The sequence below is a fragment of the Uloborus diversus genome, chromosome 4 (assembly GCF_026930045.1).
Source record: "Uloborus diversus isolate 005 chromosome 4, Udiv.v.3.1, whole genome shotgun sequence".
In the NCBI taxonomy this organism is placed as follows: domain Eukaryota; kingdom Metazoa; phylum Arthropoda; class Arachnida; order Araneae; family Uloboridae; genus Uloborus; species Uloborus diversus.
Genome location: NC_072734.1, coordinates 123,681,298 through 123,706,424, shown reverse-complemented (window position 1 = coordinate 123,706,424; position 25,127 = coordinate 123,681,298). Strand labels below are relative to the sequence as shown.

Genomic DNA, 25,127 nt, shown 5'->3' with positions numbered 1-25,127 from the left:
TTCTGAGCGTTTCAAGTGCTTTTAAGCATTTGTATAGGCGTCATCATTGCTTGAAGATAACATTATAAAAAAAAAGTGGTTTTTTAAAGTAAAGTGACTATACGTTTTCCTCTCCAGTAGGTCTACGTATGCGAAGTAACTGGATTTAATTAGGTTTTTTTTTGTGTCATGTAGGTATATGGTTACTAAAAACATTTAATCGTGAATTTCACTTTCCCAGCTGTTTTTCGATGAGATAAATGCTGTACTCGGGTCAAATAGAAGCAACTAAATTTTTTGTTTTCCCTGGTTTTTTGAAACATTAAATTTTAATGTTAAGTACATTTTTACGTGTATTTTAAATTAATTCAGCGCATAATTTAACTTTTTGTACGATTTGTCTTTTTAAATTACATTTGGAGGATTTAGCTGGTCGCTTGCGACTTATGGGCCACAGATTATTGTAGGGATAAAACTTCTTAAGCTTCTGAACTGATTGTGTACATTGGGATTATCTACCTGCATCAGCTTCATGGGGAAATAAATGGGGAGCTTTCATTTACCCCCTTGTCTCTGGGATAGAAGAAAACATGATTTCCTTCGCTAACAAACAGCCGTAAAATCAAACTTTTCATACCCCATTTCTCGCAGAGAGTGTATAGTCTTGGACACAATGAGCAAAATTTATGTCTTGATTCATTCCAAAGAAAAGAAAGGATCTAAAGGTAAAACACAGAAATTCTGTTTCTCTTTACCCCAACTGCCCCTACTAGGAAATAATTTTGTCGTAACTGAATAAATGCTATCCAAAGACTCAGCGGTGCTCGTATTTAAGGACTTTGACAGCTATCTCAGATCAGACTTTCAGCTAATGAATTGTTTGGGTCCTTTCAAAGTTAACACTAGAACGACTGACATTTTCTGTATAATTAGAAAGACTGAAGGGGCCAGTGTGGCCTCTACCCATTTTTGGGGTGAATTATTTAAAAAATTCTCCCTGAGTGTGTCCACATGCCCAATGCACCTTCTTTCATGACTAAATAAAAACTTAGTATGCAATTATTTATAGTGTTGCTCTCTATACTAGCCAAAAGCTTGGATCAGTTTTTCTTTTCAAGAGCAATGGTTACCATTAGGCTGGTAAGCAATCAGTACTGTTTATAGCATTTGGATAGCCAACTGGCTGTATAAAGCGGAAGTTGCAGGTTAAACTAAAGATAATGGCCTTTTTTTATGCTAGAACAATTAGGAGAAAGGAAAAAAAAATTTTTTTTAATTGTAAAAAAGCTTAGGGGCCACTGTGGCCCCTCCCGTCTTTCTAGGTATAAGGATCAATATTTACAGTACTATGAGGCGTATGATAAAATGATTAAACAAGCATTCAAATAGTGTCATATAATGAAAAGTCAGGAAGTTACATTACGTTCCGTTAGACATTATCCGAGTTATTAAACAACAAACTACGCGAGGGGCCACACAGGCCCCTCCGTCTTTCTAGTGTTAAAGAAAATATATATGTGCTAGTGAGAAGCAAAGGGATGTAAGTGGACTTTTTAAAGTTTTGAGAAAAACGCATCCTAAGTTCAGATCCTGGGACAAGTACACTTTCATTTAAATGTTTTTCTAAATCCTGCTGCATAGCAGCACCTACTAGGGATGCTAGTTCTAGCTCTTTCCCCGAAACATAGGAGAGACTATGTTTCGTCGATCTATGTATCAACTCTATGTATCATTTGTACTGATTATCTAGAATTTTTTTTAATTTCGACACTTGCATCCCTGTGCTTCTCACTGGTTATATATAAAAAAGAGGGGCGGGGGGGGGGGGGTCAGTCTAGATTTCAGCGTTTGCAACAAATTTCGGAATCCAGGTACATCTGTTTGTGTTTTTTTTTTTTTTTTGAAAGCACACATGAAAGAGACTAACGGAAGACCGAGCTTCCCAACGACAAGGAGTAGTGTAGCTGTGTGTTAGAAGTGCTATTCGAAAAGTATAAGAACTATGACCAGGTTATAAATATTCTACCTGTAAAATGAATTTGCCTGTCAACCTTTATGTATTGTTAATTCAATGTAAGCTGCTACGTTAATTATTTGATAACACTGCTTCCAAATTTGCTTCATCATTGGATACTGGCTTCATTGTGGTCTGGCCACAGAATGTCTGTTTAAAGAATAATAAGCGGTACAGGAAGATGGTGTTGGAAAAACTTACGCATAATTTCGACCGACTTTAAAACGATATTCTACAGCGATTCTAAAGAGCATAGAGTCTTCGATATTGCCTGGTTCTCGTTAAATAAGAGGTTTTTATGTAGATACTTTTGACTGGCTAACACTGATTATGTACATTTGTTCACTTAATGCAGTTTAATCTCCGATACCCAATATACATCAAATGAAACACATAGACTATTTACCATCTGATCTTCGCATTTGGATGCTCAGTGCCACACTGAATAATATGAGAGGAATATAAAGACAAAGTTGCATTCTGCGGAACGGACGAGAACACTGATCCTTCAGCTGCATTAGGAATCGTTTCAATTTTCTTCGCAATTGCTAAAATAAATGTAAAAAAAAAAAATCAGTAAATAAAAATAATTAACATATTAATCCTTTTTTCCCTTAAGAGACCGGTTGGAATTCGCAACTCCAATAAACTATAGGGGCACTGCAGCCACTGTCTAATGGCGGATGAAAAAGGTAAAACAAACAAATGCCGTAACTTATAACTTATTTTGACGCTTAGTGAATGACAATAATTTTTCATCGTGTTTGTAGGAAGCTTTCTTTTTTATTCTTCTGAAATTACATTACATCATAAACTGTCTGAAGCCTGTAGTATACCCCAAAGAAAACACGTGGAATGGAATGTTTTACCTTTTTCTTTAGTGTTGTTATTCACCGCAAGGTAGCGTATTCAAGCTCTGGAGTTACGAATCGCGAATTCGTAAAAACGATTCAACTGAAACCATCTTCGCGTGGGTATCGCATTATTCCACTGAAGCTGAATAGAATAATACTTTTGTTGTTTGTTATTATTAGTATCATTAATATTATTTTTAAGGGAGCCCGGGATGGAATGAGGTACTGGGACGAAAGGAATTACATCCTTTATTTGCCTCTGTAATATTACTCGATCGATGCATTTTACAGGCCAATTCATCGGCGCAGATCGATGCATTTTACAGGCCAATTCATTGGCGCCGATGGATCAAAAGATCCATCAAAAAGGCATCGGCGGCCGACGCCGACTTGAAGACATTGGCCTTTGAAAACATCTAAATGTCGATGTATCGCCGATGTTTTTCGAAAAAAAAAAGTGAAAAAATTACTTTTATTTATCTTTTTTTTTACTGCATAACTAAAAGTAAGTACAGCATACGGCCCAAAATAGGGCAGCAACGGCACCAACACCATTTTTGGACTTTGGAAATATGCCGAGTTTCGGATCACTACCGAAATTTTGCCAACATGGCAGACACTTATCAAACCTTTGAAAAAATTTAAAAAAAAAAAAAAAGAAGTCATGCAAAGAAGTTTAAGAAAACCGTCAGTGATGTTGGGGGTAGGAAGGTTGTGGTGCCCCTCCCAATATTTTTCTTTTTTAAATAAAGTGCGCAACTTTCTTTGTTTTTTTTTGGCAGTTTTATCGCAAGACTTGGTGAATTCCAACTATAATTCGAAAGTAATTTTGGAAATTGCCATGATGAGTGAGCGTTAAAACAATTATCCCATGACGTGGTAATGTAAGACGACCCAAACCCATTTTGTTCCACAATTTGCATAGCACTTAAGATCGTTCATGCTTAAAGTAGGACATTTTCCCTCTCTATAAGATCCTCTTGGATGTGTCACAGATCAATGCTAATAATAATAGTCTGAAGACGAAAATTATCTTCAAAAGTAAGTTTGTATTACCAGTGACTCTTTCAAGAAATGTATAGCGGAGCTTGAATCCAGAGAATTCCCCAAAATCGTCGGAGTGAAATACAATTTGTACTTTGTTGGAGTTCGAAGTTAAATTCTTCGTTTCTAGTAGTCTTCCACAAAAAGTCCCCATTCGTTGCTCATCTGGGAAGAAATAGGAATTTCATTAGATTATTATGATAACTATTACAAACTAAAAAAATGATGCAGATAGAAGTTTAGTCTAAGAAATCTGCATAATTCCCAATAAATTCTATATAATGACGAATTTTATGCGGAACTGTAGTAATTGACTACTGAAAGAACAGTAAAATTACAGAACTTTGACTGTTTCGTTTTTCTCTCATAAAGCAAGAAAGTAAGGTTATATTATAGTAACAGATATGAGGAGAACGCTCTTTGAACTTTTCTTGTTCTGGATGACCGATTAAAAATAAAGCTCATATTGGTATGATTCACACAAACAAGCACAGAAAAGCATATTCCAATGCTAATTTATTGTTTTTTTTTCCTTTTATTAGACTGAAAATCTTTCTTCTAGAACAAATTAGTTAGCTACTTTCTTTAGCTTCATTGCAACTTAAGTAATTTTCAGCAGATTTATTTTATTTTATTTTTTGCTTTAATTAAAAAGTATTAAAGGGTTTCTTTAACAAACCTGAAAAGGAAACAATCTCTGTCAGTCGCAGGTAGTCATAGATACAATTAGGCGCGATTTCCAGCTGAATAGATTCGATGTTGATGGCGATCCTTTGTCCGGCTGGTGCCACCAAATAGATGCTGCAGTTGCTCGAGCTAGGATAATTGGCGGGGAAGTTGGGACTGGCTACAGTACCGTGTCCATTTTCGCTTTCCCTCAAACAATCTGTGTTGAAAATAAGGATTTTTTTTATTAATGAAGAAAACTTTCGTTTTTCTATGTTTTTATAGGAAGTTTTATCACAGTGCAGCACCGTTCAAACGTTAAAAGCAATAAAAACTTACAATAAAATCTCGATAACTCGAAGTCCCAAGAGACCAACTAAAATGTTCGAGTTATGGGAAGTTTTTACAACACTCTCAAAAGTTTGGGACCCGATGAAAACTTTGAAGTAAAAAATATTAAAGTTTTAAACTTCGAGCTATCGAGATTCGACTGTACTTTAACAGTTGCGCGTATTTCTCAGATATGAACAGCAGATGTGCAGACTGATACTCAAACTAGAAAAAATTCATTGATGACAGAAAGTAGTTCTAATGGAGGGGAAAGAAAAGCTAATGTGAAATGTTCATAGTACTATCTAGCGTAAAGCTATAAAACGAAATTATCTCTTAGTGTATCGCTCAAATACGCGCTTCCGCTGGAAGGTTAGCAGTTTTGAACAGGGATTAGTAACTTGAGGGAGCAAGTCCGATCATTGGCTTAGGAAACGCTGAGGCAGAGAACCCAAGTCACTTGATTCAACTACGACGAATAGGAGACGTTTTGCATGAAACGAGTGAAGAAAACCTGTTTTCTCTCAATACTTTACTTTAAAATATATCATGCCACTTGAGACTTTTACTTCAAGATTTGAAAGTTTCACACTCTCCACTTTTTTTATTCCTTCTCAATAGTAAACAGCATCAATATTGAGGCGTCATATCTTCTTAACTTGGCGCAACACATAATAATTTTATGCTCTTGTAGTACAAGCATTTATAACGCAACAGATCCACCGATTACGCGGGAAGACATATCTTAGTGAGAATTGCACTTCTTGGAACATTTTAAATTTCTTTTGCTTAGCCATATTAAGGTTTTGTAGCCAAATGTCAACCCTCTTGGCGACCAACTTCGTCATCAAGCCCCTTTACAAGTAAACTCATACAGACTGTGTAAAATTAGTTTCACTGCTAACACAGTATCAACGCAAGGAAAACTACCAGGCTTTATTTCTTCGCTAAAATATATAAGCTCCGATTTGCATAAACTGGAACCTTATCGACAAAGTTTTTTCCATTTGCTTCCACAGTCAATAAAAATATTCTAGTTGCACGAATACAAGAGACTATGCCTGACTTCTTTGCTTGTTGTAAGTCGGTAAAGCGAGGTTGTCTGTTTATCACAAATATCAAAGAATAAGGAAGACTTGCCATTCAATGAGCGCTGAAATTCTCAAACGTACCTATAGTGTAAAAAGCATCATAAGAGATCAGAAAATAAGATGCTCATATTAACAAAGTTCACTTTGCACCATCGAGAAATATACATTACATAGTACATCCCTTCAAGATAGTATTTAGTTGTACAAAGCCTGTGATGGAAATCACAGCTACTTTTGACTCGGTTTTTTGCATGAAACATTAATCTAATGTGTAACTGAGCAGTATTTTCGCATACCACATTCCATGATGCTTTATCGTGGGATGAATATTACAACTAGATAACTACAATTTAGTTTTCTTCATCCTGCTTCGAGAAAAACTCAACAAAATAAAAATCGTGAAAAACACGATTTTTAGAAAATCTGAAGACTTAATTAAAATGTTATTACACAACTGTTAATACTGTTTCTAAATTTCATCTAATTAGAAGTATGTATGTCATTTTTTGAACAAAAATTTTCAAAAAAATTGAATCATTCTATTGTGCCCAGTTTATAGTTACTTAGTTGCAGCACTTAGCCCACGATATGATTTCTGACCTACTGCAAATTTGGAAATCAGCGACCTATTGTAATGTGCAGGAATTGCGAGTTAGAATCATAACAATACTCCAATGTAAGTGAAACGTATGAGAAAGCAACGAATTCCAGACATGTTTTAATTTGACATGAATCCCAGCTTCATTGCGTAGACTGCCACAACAAGAAAAGTCAATTTTGTTTTACCTCCGATGGGGAAGCTGTTTCCGTCTACGGCTGAATATCGGGCGGCAAAAGATAAGTCAAGTGTGTCTTAAAGCTTGACCACGGAGAGATGGCGGATGACCTCGAAGCGTATACATCATTTGCATCATTTGTGATAGGTGGAATCAGCCAGAAAGCGCAGAGTAGTAAGAGGCGCGTTCTCACTGATCCTATCTTTTACAAAATAATGGCAAACCTACTACAAATAATACAAATGTAGTTTCCTCTTCAAGGTCATCCGCCATCTCTCCGTGGTCAAGTTTTAACTCCAATAGAAAAACTGTTTATGTCTACTGCTGAGTATTTTACGAGTACAAGATAAGTCAAATGTGTCTTACCTCAATAGGGCTGTGCTTGTCTACGACTGAGTATAGAGAGTCACAAGATAAGTCAAGTGCGTCTTACCTCCGACAGGGAAAGCAGTCCCTGTCTACGGCTGAGTATCGGGAATCAAAAGTCAAGTGTGTCTTACCTCCGACAGGGAAAGCAGTCCCTGTCTACAGCTGAGTATCGGGAATCACAAGTCAAGTGTGTCTTACCTCCGATGAGGAAGCTGTCCTCTTTTATGACTGAGTATCGGGAGTCACACGATAAGTCAAGTGTGTCTTACCTCCGATGGGGAAGCTGTTCCTGTCTACCGCTGAGTATCGGGAATCACAAATCAACGATGGGAAAGCTGTCCCTGTCTATGGCTGAGTATCGGGAGTCAAAAGATAATTCAAGTGTGTCTTACCTCCGATGGGGAAGCTGTCCCTGTCTACAGCTGAGTATCGGGCTCGGTATCCCTTCTTGTTGACGGACTCGTCTGAGTGAAAGTGGAGAAGGACGGAATTGGAGGACGACCTGAAGCTGACGGGTCCCCGGCACGACTGTCCCAGGAGAGATGAATCTGCGAATAATTGAAAGAGAGAGGAAATTTAAGGGGAGTCAGTTCCCTAAATACTTTCAAAAATTTGATTTCTTGATTTTTATATGTTTTGAAACTCCATTTCAATACCTTTTTAATGACACAAATTTCTTGATCGTGCTCATATTAGAAGTAAGTTAAAATAAGCTTTAAAAAAATTTAAACGCATGTTGATAAGGTATGATTTTTCCCTTTAAATTGCAATATCTCGAAATGGTATTTTTGAAACTAAATGTTCCTTTCTCTCAGAAACTAAATTGTGTTAGGCTTTGAAATTTTTACCACCTATTCCATTCATCTAATTGTATATACTGAAGTAAAATCTTTCTCATATTCCAAAAATATTTTTTTATAGAGCTGATTTCTTGTAACAAAATGGCATTTTTTGAAAAAAAATACAGTGACTTACGCATTAAAATTTAAAAAAAAAAAACTAAGCTTCCTTTCTGTAAAATGTTACTTCAGTATAGAGAAAACAGTCTACTTAAGGTACAAAAAAAATTTCATAAATGTATCTTAAATAGATTTTCAGAAAAAGGTACATGAACCTGTGCAAATTAACATTGACGGTATAGGGGGTACTGACTCCCCTTAAAGCGCATTAGTATTGGTTGGTATTTCTCCTTGTGAGATATGGTCATGCGAGCAAATAAACGAGTCAGCCACTAAGGGATTTGGTGCAAATCCCTAAAGCAAAGCTCCAATTCTTAAATACGACGATCACTAGGTATTTTGGCTAATAAATTGAAATGAGTGTTTTCGGTTTGATAAAGCTCGCTCGGTTGACAACGTTTTTATAAGAAACTCTACTTAAGAACTAAATAACATTTACTGTCAGATTGTTGGAGCTGATATGCATTTATTTATTTCAGATTCATCGATAAAATAAGTCCACCAAAAGTGGTTTTCTCCTCTTGAGGAATTTGTAATTAACTGCTTGATATTTAAGTAACGACACAATGAATAATGTTTTTCTGAATGATTCATACAATATATCGAATGAACACTTATCGATACCATACGAGTATAGTAGAATACCAACGCGCCTTTTAACGCTACAATCTTTGCTACTGTATTGGTTTCTTATACCAGGTGTCTCAGTTAAATGTTTCAGAACTCCTATTAAGAAGGGTAGGATGCACTCTGACAACTCAAAATCATGTTGCAATGTGGAGTCGGAAATGCTTTCCCGACCCGAGAAAATCGAAATATGCCAGAAGTATTCGAGACTGTTCAGAGTTCCATGCGCCGAAGACGTGAGGTGTGCATTGTAGCCTGTGGAATAAATTCCAAACCCTTACTTTGACCCATGTACCTTCAGCTTTTTTGCGTGTATTATTAAAAAGATTTTTCACTTACAGTCTCAATTCTTTATCGTGCTTCTGTGTAAATTACCGCTTCAGGAACACATTTCCGACCCCGCATTACTATATGATTTCAAGCCGTCAGAATGCACCCTACCCCTCTTAGGAGTTCTGAAACGTTTATTTGAGCATTATTTCTCAAAATCTGCAGTGAGAGGAACTTTAAAAGTTATTATACTATTGTTTTTTCAGTTCAGGTGATGGATTAAAAATGACTTACTCTGTGTCCGTCCGTCAAAGACTTGGACGTAGTCAAAAGTGCAGTTCTCTCCAAACTCCAAATCGAGAAAATCGAAGAAAAGGTTAATTTTTTTCTCTGGACTGACGGTGATGACGGTCCAGCAATCTGTCCTGTCCGGGTAATTGTTGGGAAATCCCGGACTTCTTATGGTACCAAACGTTTGGTTCATTTCTTTTCGGCATACTAGAGAAAAATACACGCACATGACACAAATTTTAAGTTTGAAACAAATAACAAATTTTTTTTTTCTGAAAAAGATAAAAGAATGACCAAATTGAGTACTCCGGTTGCACGGAATAGCAAATTGGACGATTTGGTAAGTTGAAATTTGATTATATAGGACAAATATGTGTTTTAATACGATTGAATACTGTTTTGTGTATTTTCAGAAAATAATTAAATTCAGCTAGCATGACAACAACTAAGCGAATCTGACTGTACCTGTTCTAGCCAGTGTCTTCCAATTTATGTCAAAATATATGTAATCATATTTGAAAATTAATGAAACTTTCGCAGCTGGGGCATTCCACGGTATTTTTGACATTTATGTAGAGTCCGTAACGTGACCTTTTTTGCCATGACTTTTTAATTTACTGTTTGATTAGCATATTATTTTATTTAGATCTTTTCCTACCAACACACCAGATAATATTAAAACAATTTGCAAATCAAACGATAAATTAAAAAGTTATGGCAAAAAAAGGTCACGTTACGGACTCTACATAATGTCAAAAACACCGTGGAATGCCCCAGCTATAAGAGCACACAGAGCCAACGAGAAGCCATGTCAGCCTAGTCAGAAACTAGAGGCTCGGCCCTTCAGGGGGCCCGGCTTGGAGTTAAAGTAGTATTAATTTTATAAATTTTAAAGGGAAAGTGAGGACCCAGCAACCGCAGTGGACAAGTAGCCCGTCTTGGCTCTTGGCAGCCCTGAAAGCACTATCTCTAAGTTCACAGCGAGAATCATTTTTTTCCCCATGAACTAAAACTACAGTATTACAGTTCAACAACAATCCAAATTAAAAAAAAAACCCATAAACATAACACATGAACCAGTCATTATATTGCATTTATCGATTTAGGTTTTTCGTTATTCTGAATCCTGACATGTTTAATAATAATAATTTACTTGTGCCAGCTATAATAGAATAGCAAATTTCAAAGAGGGCCTATATCGAGTTTTTTTGCTAGTACACACATAGATCTACAATTTTTGAGAGAGAAATATTGATGTCTGTTTTCCATCCTGGTGAAAAACACATGACGTTCTGCAACAAATTTTGAAAAGGTCTTATCTCACTGAGATAAGAACTTATTGAGGACTTCTGAAGACCTTTGAAGTGTTCCACGAAGACATTCTATAGTGGGTGACATCCGCAGTATTAAAAATGAACGCCGAAAAATATTTTTAATGAAAATATTACGATAGGACAGTTTTTATAACAATTTAATCACATGAAATTATTTCAGAAGGTTGCATCAAATCCTTGGATGAATTTCGAGAATGACTCGGCTCTCTAAACAAAACAATCATTTTCTCCTTCGAATATTCCTTCAAGGATACTATATTTTGCTTTATTATAACGTACACTGTTTTAAATAACGCTAAAATAATAATGAAATTTAAAAAAAAATGCTGAAATAAGTTAAATGGTTCAACACAAAATTAGTTCACTGTGTTTCCAGGAAAATTTCAATTATCTCGACCTTTTTTTCAAAGTTTGCAATTCAATTGATTTGAGGATACTTTTTACCAAAGACCATCTTTGCTTTTACTACAACACTTTGAAACAACTGTTTACTGTTTTTTTTCTTAAAGATTTGTACTTTATTTACTTTAGTTCGCACATTATTTTCCTGGTTTGGCCCAAAGAATTGTTTCATATCCAGAATGGTAAACGGAGCTATTTCTAACTAAAGGATTGTTCTTCGTTAAAATGTTGCTGAAGTAATACTGGAATAGTACCTCCGACAGGTCGAGTAAAGTAGTCGATGGAGAACCCTTTCTCCTCGTAGGCGCGGTCGGACCGGAACAACAGCAGCACCCGCGATGTGTTCGTCTGCAGCAGGCGATCGTTGAGGTGTCCGCAGAAGGGACCCAGGGAAGGGCTTTGGATGTCGGGCCCCAGGTGCACCTGCAAGTAGTCCAGTCTGAAATGAACGGGTGTTCTGTTACTCCACTAAGGAGATTTGCATCTCTTTTTTAATGAGAGAGTTCAAAATACAAATAACGGTAATTACGCGGCTCACTTTCCTAGAGTATAAGATCCGAATTTTCAATATGCCAGGGCGGGAAGGGGAGCACACTAACACTTAGAAAAGGAAATGATGATTTTGTGAGATAAAACGCAAGCTCCGGATGTATATGATTATGACATACAAAATATTCAGCCGGTCATTTAGAGAGGTCAGGAGAGGGCAATTGCACTCTGGACTTTAGAAACCAACTATAAAACCTTGAACAATTTGAAAAACCACACGCTATGCACAAATATTCGAGAAAATACAGCATATAGCTATTTCAAGGCTACAATGGAGCCTCTTCATCAGTGCAAAAAGCTCACCAACACAACCAGAAGTTGCGAGAGAACTGACAAAAAACCAGGTAGACACCGGTATTTATACCAAAGAGAGCCAACCAATAAGAATACAGGAACATGACAACAAACAACCAATCAGCGAACAGCATGTACGCTCCGGGCTCAAAGCAAGGCAAGAGACATCCAATCAGAAGCCAGGAGACAAAAAGAGTGCGAGACACCAAAGAAACAGGAAAGGCAATTATAGAAATTGCTTCCAAATATCATGAAAAAAAGGAGTGCTGGAAAAATCATTGACAAGAGAATGAGAATTTTTCCAAATATGGTAAGCTTCCCAGAAATCGAGGTCATAAACCGAAGAACATTTACAAATAATCTTTGCAGATGAAAAATCAAAACAGTGACCAGAAGTCCAGCAATGCTGAGCGATGGAAGAACGAGCAAGTTCTTTATGTTTAACATAGTTATCGTGCTCTTTCAGACGGTGCTTGAGAGCACGTTTAGTCTGTCCAACGTACCCAAGTCCACACTTGCAGGAGATACTATAAATGCCCCAGTTGCTATGGCAATCAATGGGGTCCTTTAAGTTTGTAAATTTTATCTTATTAACTGGAGAAAAAGCTGTATCGAAACCAAACTTCTTCAAAATCTTTGCAACTTGATGACTAACTTTTGGATAATAAGGCAAAACAATAGTATACGAAGCACTAGAAGCAGAAACCTTTTCAGAATGAGAGGGCTTAATTAACTTATTATAAATTGAATCAATGATGCTAGGAGAATAACCACGATCGAAAGCCACTGCTTTAAGATAAGAAAGCTCAGCAGTTAAAGAATTGGAGGAAGAACAGATGTTCAAAGCACGGAACACAAAAGCCTTGAATGAGGCCAACTTTTGGTTTGGAGGATGAGAAGAACATTTGTGAGGAGGTAGTGTAACAGCAAAAGGCTTACGAAACACCGAAGTCATAAATTCATCATTACTTTTAGTAATAAAGACGTCCAAAAATGAAAGAGAACTATCAGTTTCCATTTCAATAGTGAATTGGATGCAAGGATCGATAGAATTTAAAGTAGAAAGTAAAAATTCATTATCAACATGGTTTTGGTCAAGCAAAACAAAGCAATCGTCAACGTACCGAACATGTTCGGTACGTCAACGTACGGGTACGTCAACGTACCGAACATGTTCGGTACGTTGACGATTGCTTTGTTTTGCTTGACCAAAACCATGTTGATAATGAATTTTTACTTTCTACTTTAAATTCTATCGATCCTTGCATCCAATTCACTATTGAAATGGAAACTGATAGTTCTCTTTCATTTTTGGACGTCTTTATTACTAAAAGTAATGATGAATTTATGACTTCGGTGTTTCGTAAGCCTTTTGCTGTTACACTACCTCCTCACAAATGTTCTTCTCATCCTCCAAACCAAAAGTTGGCCTCATTCAAGGCTTTTGTGTTCCGTGCTTTGAACATCTGTTCTTCCTCCAATTCTTTAACTGCTGAGCTTTCTTATCTTAAAGCAGTGGCTTTCGATCGTGGTTATTCTCCTAGCATCATTGATTCAATTTATAATAAGTTAATTAAGCCCTCTCATTCTGAAAAGGTTTCTGCTTCTAGTGCTTCGTATACTATTGTTTTGCCTTATTATCCAAAAGTTAGTCATCAAGTTGCAAAGATTTTGAAGAAGTTTGGTTTCGATACAGCTTTTTCTCCAGTTAATAAGATAAAATTTACAAACTTAAAGGACCCCATTGATTGCCATAGCAACTGGGGCATTTATAGTATCTCCTGCAAGTGTGGACTTGGGTACGTTGGACAGACTAAACGTGCTCTCAAGCACCGTCTGAAAGAGCACGATAACTATGTTAAACATAAAGAACTTGCTCGTTCTTCCATCGCTCAGCATTGCTGGACTTCTGGTCACTGTTTTGATTTTTCATCTGCAAAGATTATTTGTAAATGTTCTTCGGTTTATGACCTCGATTTCTGGGAAGCTTACCATATTTGGAAAAATTCTCATTCTCTTGTCAATGATTTTTCCAGCACTCCATTTTTTCATGATATTTGGAAGCAATTTCTATAATTGCCTTTCCTGTTTCTTTGGTGTCTCGCACTCTTTTTGTCTCCTGGCTTCTGATTGGATGTCTCTTGCCTTGCTTTGAGCCCGGAGCGTACATGCTGTTCGCTGATTGGTTGTTTGTTGTCATGTTCCTGTATTCTTATTGGTTGGCTCTCTTTGGTATAAATACCGGTGTCTACCTGGTTTTTTGTCAGTTCTCTCGCAACTTCTGGTTGTGTTGGTGAGCTTTTTGCACTGATGAAGAGGCTCCATTGTAGCCTTGAAATAGCTATATGCTGTATTTTCTCGAATATTTGTGCTTTATTTACGTTGTTTCTTCACCTTAATCATATTGTAGCACAAAGCTTATATGATAATTTTTCATTTATGCACAAATATATTTTTTAACTCTTGTTAACCGCTATATTTCCCCCCAAAAGGTGTCATTGACGGCGAGTGTCAACCAAAATGCTGCGTTTCATATCTCGGTGAATATTGGTCGAACTAATGTCAAGTTTTTTGTGTCAGTAATAGTTTCAATGGAGATTATTTCTTTAAATATTAGTAAGGGGACCTAGGGCCCGTATAAAAAGTTAAATTTCATATTTTTTGACTTATTTTTATTTTTGCTTCAAACTTTCAATATCTTAACTCCGCATCTGATTTTGAACATTTTTGAAATTGGAAGTATGCATCTAGGACTAACGGTTGCGAAAATAGAGGGTTTTGCAGGTTAAAACGGTACACCCTGTATATGTGGGCGAGGTTTTTGTTGATTTTTTATGTAATATGCATTAAGTACATACTTCTCCTCCGCTGGAAAATTTTGAAATGCGGGTGTTGACCATTGAGAAGAAATAAATGGAGGATGCGAAGAGTTTCATTCTTGAAGGAAAGACCCCAAGTCACATGATAGATTTTATAGCAAAACATTGGAAGCAGTCATGTTTCTTTCGCTAGTTTCAAGCAAAACGTGTCAACGATTCGTCATTGCTGAGTCGCGTGACCTGAAGTCGTTGCCCAAGCTTTTGCTAAGCCAATGATTGGACTTGCTCCTTCCATTTACTAAATCCTGCTGTAAGGGAGACTCGACCCGCAGCCCTCTAGACCCGCATAATTCATGCTCTGAAGCCTCAAAGTCTTCTCACGTGAACTCACGCTTTTGTCGTTCATAACATCTAAATTATTTATGTTTTGGAGATCGTGGTATCACTTCTAAAAAGGTGAAAGATGCCTCTTTAAAAAATACCCATAGAGTCAAAAGCAAACTGGATTTATTTATTGAATAATCAATATTAAGTTTTGTGACGTGCTGGTTAGGTGATGGCCTATCTTTTATGCCTTAGGTCTTGGGTTCTAACTCGACTCCAGTCGCCGGATTTTCAAGGTACTGGAAATCATCAGTGCCCACGCCACTTGATTACGCCGGATGTTAAGTATCCCTTGAGTGTCCATTTGGCTCAAACATCACTCTCGACTAAAGTAAATTGCTAGTGCGATTTCGTATCGTTAGAGTCAAGGTACCTCATCTGGTGGCACTGCTGGTGGAAAACTGGACGTCAAATTTTCAAAAGTGGTAATCTAATAGTGATGCCTTATGAAGGAATGGTTGCCAGTTTCTGGGGAATCCATGGGATCTGCAAATGGCGAGGAGCTAATACGCGGCTGCACCAGAAATAAAAAGATTTCTAGGAATGGCTTTATACGTAAGTCTCCATGAGAGAAAAAGTATGTATGAAAATATGCAGTTTTCGTAACCATAAAACTTTATTTGATGCGTTTTAACGATAAATTTGATAGCATTGTAGATTTTAAACTTATTTGAAGAAATGAAATTATTTAAAGACTGGATAATCTCCCATCAGGATATGACGGGTGAAATTTGCTTCTACATTTGAACGAAGCAATTGCCTGTTTGGTTATATTTTGATACTTGAAATTTTAACCCTAGCTCCAGTGGATTAACCCTAAACTCCAGAAGATAGCGTTTATAGTTGACCACTTTTTCGTTTCTTCATTCCATTGAAATGACACTCTTACCAGTAAAACAGTTAAGTTACCGGATCCAGTTCAACCTTGTCACAATAAAGCCTTTCCCTGCAAGTCAAACATTACCAAAAGATATTATCAAATTATCATGCCGTGGCGCGAGTTTCATTGTTGGAGACGTCAGGAGCGTTATTCGATCATTGGCTTTTATATATGTGAGGATTATATGATGAAATAACATATTACTGGTTATTAAATTGAAATGAGTCCTGTTTTTTCGTGACAATGACATAAATTTAAATTTCTTAAGAAATATTTATCTTCGTCCTAATTTTGAAAATGACACTTACTGACATCCGGGCACTGGCTCCAGCAGCAACGTCTCTATCCTCAGGAAGATAGCGTCGTCCGGGTCGGCCGACGTCAGAAGCCAGCTGCAATCCGCATTAGACGGGTAGCCGTCAGGGTATCCGGGACTCGTCAGGGTGTCCCCATCTTCACTCACGGTGAGATTCCAGTGGCAGCCACCTGGAATGAAGACACCACGTGTGAATCTGTCTTCAACAAAGGTGATAGTAATAATGTTTGCGACTGCGACAGAATTTTTGTCGCAAACTGGCTAACTGTGCACGTTTTTGGCTATGCATAGTTAATGAACGCGCCTTCTACTTGACTGAAGCTGTACCACGGAGAGATGGCGGATGACCTTGAAGCGGAAACATCATCTGTAATAGGTTATTCGTTATTATTTGAAATAAATAGGATCAGCGAAAACGCGCCTCAAACTACTCGGCGCTTTCTGGCTCATTCTGCCTATTACGAATGATAAAAATGATGTTTCCTCTTCAAGGTTATCCACCATCTCTCCGTGGTCAAGCTTTACCGCTTCCTCATTGGCCGTCATTGTGTTCCATTACATCATGTGGTATAAATAAATCCTCGCATCTTGTCTGATAAGCATAACAATTCCATGTTGCAGACAGAAATCGTTTTTGCCATCGTATTTGTTTGAAATTAGCTACAACGGTTAAATCTTGTTGTCCACCTCACTATTATTGGAGCTTGGCAAGCTATAAAAATCAATTACTTTTCGTACATATTACATGCCAAATTAAAAACAAACAACAAATCTTCACGAAGAAAACTTGATTCTTCAATGACTGATTTTAACAACTTAGGTTTTTCTTACATTTTATAGTTTTGAAGTAGATTTGTTCGTAAACAAACGCCAGTATTTGCAAGATGAACTATATTAGTAACACAATATCTACACATGTCACTGACTCTGCATAATTTAATTCCCACACTCTCAACTTTCCAGTCATATACCCATTGGTTGCCATATGTATTCACTTCTGGAGTATTATTCATTCCAAGGTTTATTGATTCCGCTATGACGTAATATCGAATAGATAAATGCATTACCAGTAACAAACTGTCGCAGTAGACGCATTTGAAAGCAATTCAAAAGAGCTTTACAACAAAACTAGCTTACAAAATGAAATTAATAAGTCTTCGAAAGCCACCCCACAGTTATCGAACACTCTGCTGCTACTAAGAGCGAGTCGCCACTAACCAATTTGTTTTGTCAAGAGCTAATCAAAATTATAACAGATAATAGTGTAATTTTTAATGTATTTAAATAAAGTTCCTCATAGACCCACTTGCTCAGATTTATCTGAGCATTTAAAACCGATAAACCGAGCAATTGGTAGGTGCGGGTGGTCTCTGAGGGTGTCAAGTAACCAATGAGATAGCATAAGAGAACAACTTTTAACGAAACTTTTGATGCGTATACATGTGAGCTGTTTCAGTGTTAAATAGGCATTGTTGGTTTCGGAACTATAGTAGTTAGTTTTCTTTTCATACTGCATTCCGCTGGGACACTACATTCCGCGAAAGAAGGCGTATCACAGGAAGCCCTTCTGCTACCCTATTAACTGATGTAAAAAATTTTGAATTGAAATAAAGAGTTCCAAAATATTCTAGCTATTATTTGTGACAAATTTTAAGTCACTTTATTGTCATCGCAAACGTATTAATGTTCAGTAAAATAATTCCACATTCATCAGACACATAGAAAGGTCATTTTTGTTGTATCATATATGCACGGTATTTACATAATTACTGTAAACTCTACAATACCTTTTCTTTTGCATTCTATTTTTTAAAAATGTCCTACAATTTGGGAATTCATCTCTTTAGACCTTAATGTATAGCGTAAAAACTTGACGTGATGGATTGAAACTGAGATCATTTTCAGACGCAGTGGCCAAAACTTAGTCAAAAATAAGTCATCCAAATGATTGTTTACCAGTGTAATGCACATTAGACAAAAATAAATCAGTGAATGCTGATTGCTAAACATAATTTTTGCTAGAAAAGAAATAAGTTAGTTGTAATTGATCTTCTTCTTCTTCTTCATCTTCAATGGCATGACAACCCAGAGTGGGGCCATGGTCTTCTCAAATATTTTCTTCCAGGTCTCTCTTTTCTTGGCCATGGTTCTCCAGTTATTCACTCTCAGAGTGGCAAAATCTTTTTTCAGGCAGACAACCCATCTAAGATTATGTCGACCCCTAGTTCTAGTTCCAGTGGTTTGGGCCGAAAACATTTTCTGTGTTGATAGTTCAATCTTCCATTTCATCACCTGGCAATCTCACTAAACTTTTTTTTAAAAAAATAGCTGTTTTTTAAAATTCTCCCCAAAATGACGATGGGGATCATGGGGGTGCATCAGAGAAATTTCAACAATTTTCCTGGTTTCATGATTACAAGAAAACAAGTTGATAAGGCCTGATATGACTAGAAACCACCAATTAGAAAATACAGAAAAGGAGTCAATAATTAGGTAAAGAAATCAAAGATATTTTCATTTTACTTTTATGGATCATGCGAAAGTATATCTTACCGCCAGCATCTCTGACTCGTCTTTTATGGAGGTTCGATGAGAAATTTTCATCTTCGTTCCGAACATAACTGCAACGAAGAAGGAAACTTAATATGAATAGTGAACGAAAAATTTGTGCACTGTATTACTTTAACTGACCTCAGGATCCTGTATTAGATAAACATTGTTTTACCCACATCCTCATAAAATAAAAATCCGAAATGCTGCAGATTGCATGGAGCATGGGTTCCCAAGTTTTTTCGGTTCGCAGCATCCTTTGAAGAATTAAAATTTTCACATGGCATCCTAGCCCATCTCTTTCATTATTATATGTATTGATATAGCGGGCATTTTGCGGCACTCTTCGCCTCCATCTGCGGCATCTACTTTGGGCACTCCTGGCATAGAGAATCATCTCCTTAAGTGCTAAGAGGTCTCAGTACTTTTCCGGCGGTGACGAGCATGCGGAAATAGCTCTGTTTTCAAAATTTTTTTATCTGATTGAGGAACCATTTGGCAATTTGATTTTTTGTGACTACAAATACGCATATGAATGTGTAGTACCTTCAGATTTATTTTTCATTCAAAATGATTAAGACTATGATACAAAACGTAATATGATTTTCCTCCAAATCGCAAAAACTTAATACTTTGCTCCGCGCATGATTCTGACTTAAATAATGGTCTTATGTTTTCCAAAAATGGCTTAAATCACAGCCAAGTGTCACAGTAAGATGCCATACTTGTTTTCAGCTCAAAAAGCAATGCATATTTTTTAAGCAATTAATATTAAAATTTTGTATAAAAATCATAATTACGATGTAAAACCTGTCCTTAAGAAATATTTTTCTTCTAGTTTTACTTAAATTGAGGTATAAGTCCTAGAATAGGTTCCACAAAATATGTACCCAAAATTTCAGAGCAATATAACAATAATTTGTTTAAATATGTTGCAAGTAATCAGAAATTTTACGTTTTCAGAAAAACACGTCTAAAGTTAGAACTCACAATGGTTCCCAATGTAAACAGCCACTACTATTTTATTAATAACTTCGGAAGTGTTTTGACGCTCATTAAAAGTTTGATACCAAACTGTTCAAAAAAGTAAGAACAATGACATACATATTTTTCTTTTTCAAAACATGGGATTTTTTGAGGTTAAAAAGTCCTGAGACCCTTTAGTGGATCTTTGGAAAATGAATCTCTAAAAAAAAAATTGCATTGATTCACAACAAACTAGGGGTGTAATAATTTAAAGTGTTTTCTTCATCACTCTCTTAAGCACTATTAAATTGTACTTTTATTCTTTAACGGTCGGTATTTCATTAACGGACATGAATTGAGAGCACGACAACAGTGTTGCGTGACATATGTCAAGAAACGACGGATCGGCATAGCTACATTTATCGATTTTTCAAAAAAGATATACCACAATTTTTTTAAGAAACAAAAATGCGTGTTTATTACTTTGCACTGCAATTTTGCACAACGCAAGTAGTATTTGTTGAAAAGACTTCGATCAAGTTTCTCGGTATGAGCTTCTCAAGAAACTGTTTCTTTTCCCAAACTCTCTGCGTCTTGGAACGCATCCCTAACGTTAGTGCAGCTTCGGGGCCTCGGTTCTGTGGTAGAAGCTTCGTCTTTTAAGCCGGAGGTCGTGGTTTCGTTTCCTGCCTGTGTGTTATTTCCTTCTCTTGTGATGTAAATTTTTCCTGTGTGTGTGTCCGGAGGCAGGGCGCTTGGCACGCAGTCCTCTATTTATGTGAAGCTGTTTAGCTTTTCAATATAAATAAATAAATTATCTTTACTAATAAAGAAGCTCAAAATTTGTGTGGATATCTATCCAGATCTCTGTCGGGATGTCTCTTTGTAACGCCGTTCACCGAGAAAATTATCAAAACGCGGACGAGTAAATTACCAAATTATCATAACGTGGAACCGTAACATGGGCGAGCATATTAACACATAAAATTTGCGAGAAATGCATCATCCATTATTTGTAAATATATAGGCGAACCAAATGACCTTTTAGTTTTCTACTACGGGCAAACCCGTGCGGGTACCACTAGTAATAAATAAAATGAGTCGAGTGGTTCGAATTAATTAAATTTTCGTAAAATTGTTGAATGTGCTTTATATTTGCACGGCCCTAATGTAAACGGTAGAAAGAGTATCTTAGCTTATTAATAATTCGTGGAGAAGCAAAAAAAAGTATGCAGTAGAACCCCATCAATCCAGGATTCAGGTAGTTCAAATTCATGAAAGAACAGACTAAACAAAATAACCTATAAATTGAGCCAGGATTCATTAACAAACTACTGTACATGGTAAAATTATAGTTTTAATTCAAGAGAATGAAATGTAAAACTTCACAAAAGAAAACTAAAAAAAAAAAAAAGCGGTCTGCAAAATAATTTGCTAACTCGCCTTTTGTTTATACAGTATGTACTGTACATCTAAATGGCTGTCCGAATTAAGCGAAGTCCGGTTTAGTAGGGTCCGGATAAATGAGGGTTTACAGCGGTTGCAAATGGCAGATCTTGAAGCGCTTTTGATATCAAACGTTTTTTGTATGAAATCCTGCCAAGAATTTCTGGCATTAAATTTTTACAGTAGTCACATTTAAAATTTAACAATGCATCAAATTCTTTCTTAAGTGTTCATTTCTGTTAATACGCGCAAACTAAGATTTATGCAACTAAAATAAATTATTAAATCGTAAATTTAATGTGCCTGACTTTTTTAAATGTCCCATTTTGAGGGGGAAAATAAATGGTCACCTAATGTATATTAGATTAGTACTGCATCATGTCTAGCCCCATCATTTCGACTTTTTGTGCAGGAAAGAGCAAAGGGTACATATTTAACTCAAAAAAAAAAGTAAATAAATAAATAAACAAAACAAAACACGCCTACGAATATGTAAATACTAGTGATGTGCCGGATCGTCAAAAAAGTAGATCCGCGGGTAGGGATCCGGATCATTAGTGTCAAGATCAGCGGATACGGATACGGATCACAATTTTCTTTTTTTACCCAATTCAACTATCCAAGTGTTGAATTTGTTACAGAATGTATTCCCGTCGGAATAATAACATTGCTTCTTCAAAAAGTGTCATCTACGGCGAAAATATAATCAAGACTCTGATTTACTCTTTAAAGAAATCTCCGTTAAAATTGAGGGAGAGTTGGAAGGAATGGGTCAACGAAGCATTAATGCTAAAATAGAATGTGAAAAATTATTTTTAGCTTGCTCGGTAGATGTAAGATACAGGAGCAGGAGTGTAAAGCTGCTACTGAACGGGCTAGAAATAATTTTTCGCATTTTATTTCAGCATAAATGCAGCAATGACCTATTCCACCCAACTTACTCCGACCGACATAATGACAGAGCCGGGAACACCTTTACAAACATTAAATAGAGAATTTAGTCTCACTTTTTTTGTAGAATGCCTAGAAAAACCAAAATGAAGAATTACACAAACCCCAAATCAATAACAGAAACTAATATTAAATTAAAAATTAAAAAAAAAAGAAAGAAAGAAAGAACGTAACCCAGAGGGCCGACCTGAAATTGAGATGGATTTCACGGGTCAGAACACACATTGTTAACAAATATGAACTGACAGCGGATAGAAATTTTAAATCATTGAGCTTTTCTCCTTATCTGACTATGAAATAGCTACCGGTCACGTGTATAAAGGCTTTGAATTGCATTTAAAATTTCCTTAACAAGATTATAGCTTTTCTGTACATAACTTGGAAGATCCAAACAAGTATCAAACGCAGAAAACTTAGTTCGTTCAATTTGGGGCCAATATTTTTAACGTACGGGTAAGTTTTTACTACCATAATTCTGAAAAACGTTAAATTGGTTTTTATTAATATTTTTATTTATATTTTAATAATAATTTTAAAGTTCTGCAAAAACCAGGCCAAGCTAAGAACACTTTCGATCAAGTCACCTTTTGAATGAAAAAAGAACTATCAAAGTCGGTTCATCTGTTTAGGAGCTACGATGCCACAAATAGACACACAGATACACTTTTAAATCTTATTATCCGTTTCTTTTTGCAACGGGTGGTTCAAATTGGCTTCTGAAATGATACTTTATAATTTAAACAGGGAAGAAAACCTAATTTAAACGCAATTTAAGAGTCTTTTTTTCAAATATTTAAGAATTTTTAGAATAGAAAAGATCCGTTTAAGATCCGTCAAGAACGTAGCGGATACGGATACAGATCTTTATTTTCCCTCGGATATCCGCGGATACGGATACGGATATTCGGAACATCACTAGTAAATACACTAATTTCTCGAATCCAGGGGAGGGGGCAATTGCCCCTCCTGACATTCAAAATGACGGGCTTGACCATAAGACCGTTGCAGTCACTCGCACATGATTGCAACGAAATGACAGTGGCTATTTCGAGCTTCCCTTTCCCCCAAATTTTATCTCCCGTAAATATTTTACTAAATTACACGAATCGAAGCTTTGGAGGTAAATATATCACTTACCCCGTCGTTTTCCAGAAGACCACGCAAAGCGTTCCAGCCGCAAAAAGTACTGAAATAACGAAGATGCACGACTTTACAGGTGACGGCGCCATTTTGGCTGACTGTTAAATGTTTGCATTTCGAAGCATTCATTGATCGAAATGATCTGATAAATTCGGCCGGTTCAGAGTTCACGGCTGTTCTGCCGTTGCGAAAGACGAAACTTAAAATTCTAGTTCCTTTCTGCGGAAGGAAGCACTTTCGGTTTCTGGGAAGTTTTCTTTTATCTGAGAAAACGTATCAGCTGCTTATTTGAATCGAAAACACTGTTTTCTTTTTTCTTTCTCTTTTTTTTTTTTTTTTTGGCATAGAATGCGCTTCACCCTAAACACAGACTTTTCAAGAAGCCAAAAAAAAAAAGGGCTTGGTATACAGGGGTGGGCAAATTTGGGTTCTGAAAAAAAAAAAAAAAAAAAACGACAGGTGAAAATATCCGTAGAATTTCTTCACGAACGACTGTAAAATGTCTTCTTTTTTCACTATCTATGGAACTTCAGCAGTATTTTTAAATCTACTTAATAAAGGATTTGACAGTGTGAGCATAAAGATTTTGGTAAATAAGATAAACAACGCTGGAATTAGAGGAGTGCCTTATAAATGAATATTATCCTGAATCTCAGAGACAGAAAACAAGCAATAAAATTAAATAACTGTATAAGCAAATATAGAACAACAAAAATGGGAGTCCCTCATGGATCAAAGGGTCCATTGCTTTTTTAAATATACATTAATGATATGTCATGTATTAAATTGTATGCTTTACATCTACTCTATCTGCAGATGATAAAGCGTTAACATATTGTGCAAAGATCATTGATGATATGAAGAACCATATATAACTTGATTTATCTGCCTTGAACAAATGGTTATCTCCAAATATAAATAAAACAAAATACATAAAGTTTGAATTAAATAAGAAGTTCTGTCTAGAACTAAATGAGCCTACCGTTCCCATATACCAATATCAACTCTCTAGTATCTGATCAGTATTCTCAAAATTAGCTAAAATCGTAAATTATTTCAAACATATTTTTAAAATATTTTAAGCAGATTTCGAGAAATAAAGTATGCCTCGCTCATCTAAAGAAGTAGATACGTGAAAAATAAATAAAAGAGCAAATAAAACAGCAGCACCTTTTAAACAAAGCAACTAAATACATTTTTTCCATCAAAAAAAAAAATCTTCAACCGCTTTAAAAAAGAAAAAAAAATTCTATTTAAAATCTCATTAAAATAATCATATATATAAAAAAATCGTTTGTTTTTCCCCTGTTGCCAAAAACATTTTTAAGAATGAATTAATGTACTTTCAAAAATAAATAAAAACAATAAAATGTCAACTTAAAGAAATAATTTTCATTGTTGAAAAAAAAAATCGTCTGCGCATATCTTTATGTAGAAACATAAAGGACTCCAAATTTTTCCGCCAAAAACTGAATACATATACATAAATTAAAACTTTAACTTGAAAATAAAATCAAAACATATTTAAAACAATTATTTCACAGTAAAAATCATGGCTTTGGAGTCAGAGTCGGAGTCTATCTGATTTTGGAACAAAAGAGTTAGATTCGAGAGCCGAAAGTTTTAAATTCAAAGACTCAGAGTTGAAATCGATCATTTTCCCAAAAAGTTCGCAAGTCTGCCAATATTTGCAGAGATGGAGTAGGACTTATTATTTGATACAGGCGTTGGAGCCAGAGTCGAATATCCAAGAGTCGGAGTCAGCCATTTTTCCTCCGTGCATAAATTTTTGACAAAGTTACGAAGTCGGATTCAAAGTTCGGCAA

At 36.1% G+C, this 25,127-nt stretch overlaps 1 protein-coding gene across 1 annotated transcript in view; it reads right to left on the bottom strand.

The window, feature by feature from the left end:
* LOC129220814 (uncharacterized) overlaps positions 1–25,127 on the bottom strand; it is a 61,676-nt gene that overhangs the window by 13,489 nt on the left and 23,060 nt on the right. The window contains exons 9-17 of the mRNA XM_054855245.1: positions 23,299–23,399; positions 18,802–18,869; positions 16,241–16,418; positions 11,261–11,445; positions 9,274–9,477; positions 7,516–7,671; positions 4,571–4,777; positions 3,904–4,056; positions 2,400–2,541 (exon numbers count right to left, since the gene is read on the bottom strand). Coding sequence (XP_054711220.1) covers positions 2,400–2,541; positions 3,904–4,056; positions 4,571–4,777; positions 7,516–7,671; positions 9,274–9,477; positions 11,261–11,445; positions 16,241–16,418; positions 18,802–18,869; positions 23,299–23,399 — 1,394 coding nt within the window. The remainder of the gene's footprint in view (positions 1–2,399; positions 2,542–3,903; positions 4,057–4,570; positions 4,778–7,515; positions 7,672–9,273; positions 9,478–11,260; positions 11,446–16,240; positions 16,419–18,801; positions 18,870–23,298; positions 23,400–25,127) is intronic.